The sequence below is a fragment of the Asparagus officinalis genome, chromosome 6 (assembly GCF_001876935.1).
Source record: "Asparagus officinalis chromosome 6, Aspof.V1, whole genome shotgun sequence".
In the NCBI taxonomy this organism is placed as follows: domain Eukaryota; kingdom Viridiplantae; phylum Streptophyta; class Magnoliopsida; order Asparagales; family Asparagaceae; genus Asparagus; species Asparagus officinalis.
In genome coordinates this window covers 25,482,386-25,489,008 of record NC_033799.1, presented here as the reverse complement: position 1 = coordinate 25,489,008, position 6,623 = coordinate 25,482,386, and the positions used below count along the sequence as shown (strand labels likewise).

Genomic DNA, 6,623 nt, shown 5'->3' with positions numbered 1-6,623 from the left:
TTTTAATAGTTTTTAAAACTCTTGAGGGTGTTTATTTTATAGTTTTCTAAATTTTCATTGTGTTTTTAGTGTAATGCATAGATACGTCAATTAATGATGATATTAAAGAGTAAGTAGTTCTTAAGATTATTCGGCCATAGCTAAGTGTGCCTATCATTATTTCTATACAGTATAGTTTATATATGCAAAAATTTTCAGACAATCTACATAGTGGTTAAAAAGATTTTGACTTTAATGTACTATTTTTTATAAATTATATTTAATATGAACCCACTATATAATTTTGACTGTTCTCACATTAGCTAATATTTGACGCTTAATAATTTAAATTATTACTTTTAAATTTAATATAAAGAGGAGCTCTAGTAACATTTATTTATTTACCCACAGGATAATACAATCTCAATTCCTATTTTTTGCTTGAGATTTATTCTATAGTTACGCGTATAAAATTAGTAACTAAAATAATAATTATTTATGCTTAAATTAGGATGATTGTAGTTGGTCACTCATTATGGAATTTTCATGAAGATATGTACATTACTTTCTATAGCTATCTGCACTACTTATGTATATTTTATAAATTAGTTGTTAATTTGACATATTAAATTACTTTTCCTTTGTAAAAATTTCTTCTTTGATTTTTGTACTATGTAATCACTATATCACCATTCTAGTGTAGAAAGGACCTGACTCTAAATGGTGGCAAGCTAATGTTTTAGTTGAACTGAAGTATATATTATTGCTACTATGTGTATATATTTTTTAATAAAATCATGTTAACACTTTTTAAACAGAAGAGAATATTCTAACTTCTGATATTATAAAAAGTAAATATAGCCAATTAAGTGATTAGAAAAAAAGAACTTATATCAGAAAAGCGTGAATAATAAGATAAAGAGGAAAGACAATGACATTGCCAACATTACTACAAATAACAAATTACAATGTAAAGTTAACATATTTTGTGGAGCCCAACTACTGGCGATAAGCATCAAGATTTCATATATATAATTTATAATTTATTAAAAAGGGTCATATAATCTTATATAATAAAATTGACTTAATATTGAATAGTAATATCAATGTAATAATATCGTTATTAGGAAAAATTCTTCATAAACCAATATGTTCTTTATGATACACAAGCTATGCACTCCAAATTCTTTTATTTTTTATAGAGCCAAAAAGTTTGAATACGAGCCTCTAACATGTTGCTCTCGCAACAGTAAAATTCACTTAGCACATGTGGATATTCCAGATGAGTTATATGTCCTATATACAATACAATTGCCCTAAGCAAATGAGTTATAATAGCATTTTTTATTCATATTATTTGGGGTAAGATTTGATAGGGACCTTGCATCAAAGAAAAAAAAATTTTATACTTAGAGCACATGGCAAAATATATCATAATCTCCCTACTCTAATTTTATAAGAAAATAATTCTTTATATTTTTAGTTTTACTTCTATGATACATAGAATGAGCTGCTATAAAATTGAATGAGAATATTATATAATGTAAATATGAGTTAAACCACAACTAAAAATTAATGCGAATATGAGTCAAATCACGACTAAAAGTTCAATGGACACATTGCAAGTAAATTTATATGCAAAATTTCTTTACGAATTGAATGATCACTCATCTTTTGAAGACTTCAAAGTACTAATAAACAGAGATGTTATACTAGATTAATGTGTTTATAACTCATAAATAGTAGATCACATGACCACAGTCTGGGTTGAAGGAAACAATGATAATATTTTATTTGAGAGAGAAATTATTGAGTTGATGATCAATCCCACAAAAAAAACTTTATTTTTTTTATGTTTACTCTATTTTTTATCAATTTAAATAATCATGATATTCAATCACGTGTTTTGCAAGTACATCTCAACTAGTTTAACTAAATGAGTGAGTTTAGATGGGTCATTTAGTGGGTCGGTGTAGGTGGGCAAATGGGTTCGGGTCAATTTTGCCATCCCTACGTCAACATATAACCATCTACATCCATTCTCTTGCAATTTCTCTTTTAATATTAATTGAAAAATCCACTGAGCTTATTAAAGATAACCGCTCCTAATTAGCCAATTTCATGTTACCGCCTTTATTTGCCATCCCTCATGCGTCATTCCCAGTGGCGAACCAAGGATTTTCAAAATACCACTATATAATTAAAAATTAAAAAGTTTTATAATTGCACCCCATGAGTTTTCATATTTAGGGGAAAAACTAATCGGGTTGTCAGTAACACAATTAAATATATATTTCTCAATATATAATGACAATGAACAATCATTGGGCCAATCATCACTCATTTATTCGCACTAGTAGAAAATCACGTATTCTAGACGGAATATTCTAGACGGAATATTCTAGACGGAATTTTTTCCGTCACTAGTAGAAAATCACGTATTCTAGACGGAATATTCTAGACGGAATATTCTAGACGGAATTTTTTCCGTCTAGAATGTATTAAACTAGACGGAAATTTTCCGTCTAGAATATTCCGTCTAGAATAAAACATTCTAGACGGAATTTTCCATCTAGAATAGTATCCTAGACGGTTCCTTTATTTTTTATTTTTTTTAAAATAACCAGATATTCTAGATGGAAATTTCCGTCTAGAATAGTATCCTAGACGGAAATTTCCGGCTATAATACACTGACCAATTTTTTTAAAAAAATTCACCAAATAAACCCGCGAATGCCCTCCTTTCCCCCCTAAAACGAATAATTCATCCCCAAATTCGTTTTCATTTCAGGAACCCCCCTCCTACTCCTCCCTCTCCCTCTCCCCCATCTCCGGCGGCGTCAGCATCAACCCCTCCGCCATCTCCTTCAGCAACCCCGACATATTAAACAGCGCCTCCTCGTCCACGAACACCGCTGGCGGCGGCCGCGACGACAATGTCGACGGAGAAGGCATCGGTTGCCTCGGCGAAGACACCACTGGCCTGAACCTCTCCGCCGCCTCCGACGCAACACGCCGTATCTCCTCCGCGCTGCTCGACGCCACACGCGGCAGCATCCACGCGGAGTCTTCGAAGTTGAGCGGGGCCGGCGGGGCCTTTCCCGCCATTGCGCTCCCTGACGCCTCGGTACACAGGGTGGCGGGTTTCTAGCTGTGGCTGTAAGTTTTACTTGACTACGCTGTCAAATGTTGAATGTTGAATTCTAGCTATGGCTGTGAGTTTGTGTTTAAATTGAGAAATGCATGCCAACTGTTTGTTAAAATGCTTGTGTGAGTTTATCTGAATGAAATTGATCTTTACTTTGTGATTTATGTTTGTGAAGTGCCTCTACAAAGAGTGGAGAGGCATTTTGGGATGGAGGTTTGATCTACATGCATTCTTGGCAAAATTATGGAAGGAACAAAAATCAATTTCATTCAGATCGGTGAGATATTCATCCTACCTGCAAGAAAAGTATGCATGTACTGACACATAAACTAAAAATGATCTATAATATATGCAATTGGGTTTGAAGGAGAGGGCGAAACTCAATGAGAAGATTGTGGTTAGTTTGAAGTTTCTCACTTGATAGAAGTCTTCACGGGCTCAATTTTTTGTTATCCAATAGGGTTTAGTAATGATGTTGAACAGGAGAGAAGAAGTTAGGAGCGATAGTAGTCATCGGCTATACGAAAGTGTGTTGTATTGCTTTTGCTTAGTTTTATTTTGATCCTAATTTAGTGAATGGCATTACTCTAAACAGAGTGTAATCAATGACGCTGCTTCTGGTTGGGGTGTTGAGTGTATTCGATATGAAATAAGTAAGTCTATCTTTGTTTTCAGTGCATATTACTTGGGTTCAGTTCATATTACTTGGGCGGCAGTTTTGCTGTAATTTTACACATTGTTTTTGTTATTTGATTTAATGCAGTGGATGTAACACCTCCACCTAGCGTATTGACGGCTATGAAAAAGCAAGTTGAAGCTGAAAGAAAAAAACGTGCTCAGATTCTTGAAGCTGAAGGTGATTACTTGTGAAAATATATGAGCTTATCATTGACATGTGTCATGTACTTTAACTTATAGACATTTCTTCTGAATGCTACTACAACATTATGGCATTGCAATATTGTCTCGTTTCAATGTGCCCACTATCATGTAGGCTACAAATTTGATTTTCTCATGGAGGCTAGCTGAAAATTATAACATTTTCATCTAGTTCACTTTATTGGCCTTTTGTAATCAAATGTAAACTTATTGATTTCTTTTATATAAACAGGAGAAAAGGAATCACACATCAAAAGAGCTGAAGGGAATAAACAAAAGAGCTGAAGGGAATAAACAATCCGCAATACTGACAGCAGAGGGTAAGTGGCACCTTCTTTTACTTGTATGTACTAATACTCAAATGCTAATATTGATAATCATGCTGGAATCAATCTATATAATATCTTACATATGTAATATGGAATTTGGTTGTCTAGTCTCATATGGATTTTTCGTGTCTTTCAATTATGCAATCTATGTATGTTTGTAAACTCTAAGCGTGTTTTGTATTTTTATATTATAGCAAACAAGCTCTCTTTTGGATTTTTATATTATAATCATCAAATTGTATTTTTAAGTATATGATATTCCAAAAATGCGTAATAAAAGCTTTCTTCTGGATTAAAAAGTCGAGTATCCTGCTATTATAGTACTGGTTTTGTAAACTGTGATATCCTACCTGTTTCCCCCTTCATTCCAATTCTAAGATATCCAGTAATACGAGACTTTGATGTTGATGGTTATCCAACTGACTCTGAATGCATACTATGAAAATCACAATTTATATTAGATCTATGATATTCACATGCAAAATAATATTTTTCTCGGATCAGAAGATCAAATATCAATATGCTTTAGTCAGATCATGATTTTATGAACTGTGATTTTACTCATCAAACAGATACTCTGCATATTACATTTCAAATATACAAACATATCTGGATATTTGATGTTGATATGCAAAGGGACTCTTTAAGTGTTTTCCTTATCATATCTTCTTTATGCTTTTTAGGAAAGCGATGATAATGGTTTCAAGAGGGACTCTTTTAGAAAAGTGTAGCTGAAAAAAATGTGGTTCAACCTCGCTTATGATAAATATTTACTGCTACTTCTGTGTAGATTTATGGAGCTTTCTACTTCATTGTCATTTCTGAAGGAAGAGGCCTCCTTCCTGCTTACTTTTTTTAAACATCAGACATAATGTGCTTATTAGAGTTTTTTTATATAAACAGGAGAAAAGGAATCCCAGATACTGGCAACGCAAGGTAAGTGTTGTCCGGCATTAACCTCATTGACTTCATATCATATATTCATATTGCTTGTTGATAGTCAAGTAGTCGTACTGAATTAAGTCTCCATAGTTCATTACACATGCACGATGACAGTTAGTTTTCTTATATGAATTTTCTGATTTATGCTTACTAACTTTAATTTTTGGGCATAATTAATTCATGTATTTGCTAACAAGAACTGAAACAAGCTAACTTAGCTAATAATGACTAAAAGATGCTGATTTAGCTAATGTGTTTGTTGTATGATTTGACATTTAGCTAATGTGTTTGTTGTATGATTTGACATTTGAGTGTGCAATCATTCCCTGAAATCTTTAGTTGGGTATTCATTTTGTATATACAAACCGAGGTAGTCGAATAGAAGAATTTTGGTTTTTTTTTCCGTCTATTGTATATCCTCTATATGTGGTTTTAATTTTTGTTTCCCATGTTTCGCAGGTGTTTATCTGTTAACAGAAGTGTTGGTCATTGGAGAATTCAGGTGAGCTTTGTTGCTGTGTATTTTGGATCTCAATGCATTAGTGTGCATTCATGTGTTTTGATGGTGTTCTACTGTTTATTGATTGGTTCTTTTACATGGGGATATTATAAAATTGTCCATGAAAATATGTATCCTTTTGGAAATATGATATAATCTTTCACTAAATTATGGCTTTACTTTGTATTATCTTTTATGTGAATCATGATAATTCAAAACATGCTTGGGTTGGGTTTCTGCGATGCTACTAAAATGAAGTCACTAGTAGAAATACACATATGAAAATATGATTTAGATAATAGCTTGTACTAAGAAATATGATACTCTACTTCGATAACTCCTTGCCTTATGCATAACCGTTCTTCATTTTGCAGCATTCCTGGCTATAATGAGGCATTCTGGAAGGAGTTGGATGGTGTCAAGCAAATCTGGAAGAACAAAAAGGAACTCAAATAGATTAATAATCATGTATCGATGAATTACATTCTTTCCTAGAAGTGCATAGCCATTGTAAATAATTTATGTAAACGTTTGTAAATAATTTATGTATCTCTCTACTATTTTGGTGAATGTATTATTTGAATATAATTGGATTTGATATTGGAATTAATTAGATTGTGTTGGATATGAATATAATTTTTTGTTATTCAAGATTATGTACATACACTCAAAGTAGATTTTGCAAAAAAAAAAACACTGTAGCATAGTATTCTAGACGGAAATTCCGTCTAGGATGCTTAAATTTCGTCTAGAATACTTTTTAAAAATAAAAAAAAAAAATTTAAAAAATCAAATTCCGTCTAGAATAAGATTTCTAGACGGAAATTTCCGTCTAGAATACTTATTC

General features: G+C 32.3%; 1 protein-coding gene and 2 long non-coding RNA genes across 4 annotated transcripts; 2 read left to right on the top strand and 1 right to left on the bottom strand.

Moving 5' to 3' along the window:
* Positions 2,782–3,087, bottom strand: LOC109845934 (dehydration-responsive element-binding protein 1F-like). The gene has a single exon (XM_020415172.1). The coding sequence runs from the start codon at positions 3,085–3,087 to the stop codon at positions 2,782–2,784; it is 306 nt and encodes a 101-aa protein (XP_020270761.1).
* On the top strand, positions 3,502–3,937 carry LOC109844979. Its single transcript, XR_002248181.1, has 3 exons — positions 3,502–3,524; positions 3,723–3,780; positions 3,891–3,937. It is a non-coding gene; the product is annotated as an uncharacterized LOC109844979 (long non-coding RNA).
* Positions 4,280–6,210, top strand: LOC109844980. Of its 2 annotated transcripts, XR_002248183.1 has the most exons (4): positions 4,280–4,326; positions 5,239–5,271; positions 5,737–5,779; positions 6,151–6,210. It is a non-coding gene; the product is annotated as an uncharacterized LOC109844980 (long non-coding RNA). The 2 variants fall into 2 exon arrangements; XR_002248182.1 differs by lacking the exon at positions 4,280–4,326 and having other exon boundaries at positions 4,734–5,271.

What these genes read in the sequence shown, in the direction of transcription:
- LOC109845934 (XM_020415172.1), bottom strand. Translation starts at nt 3,087, where the DNA reads ATGGCGGGAAAGGCCCCGCCGGCCCCGCTCAACTTCGAAGACTCCGCG.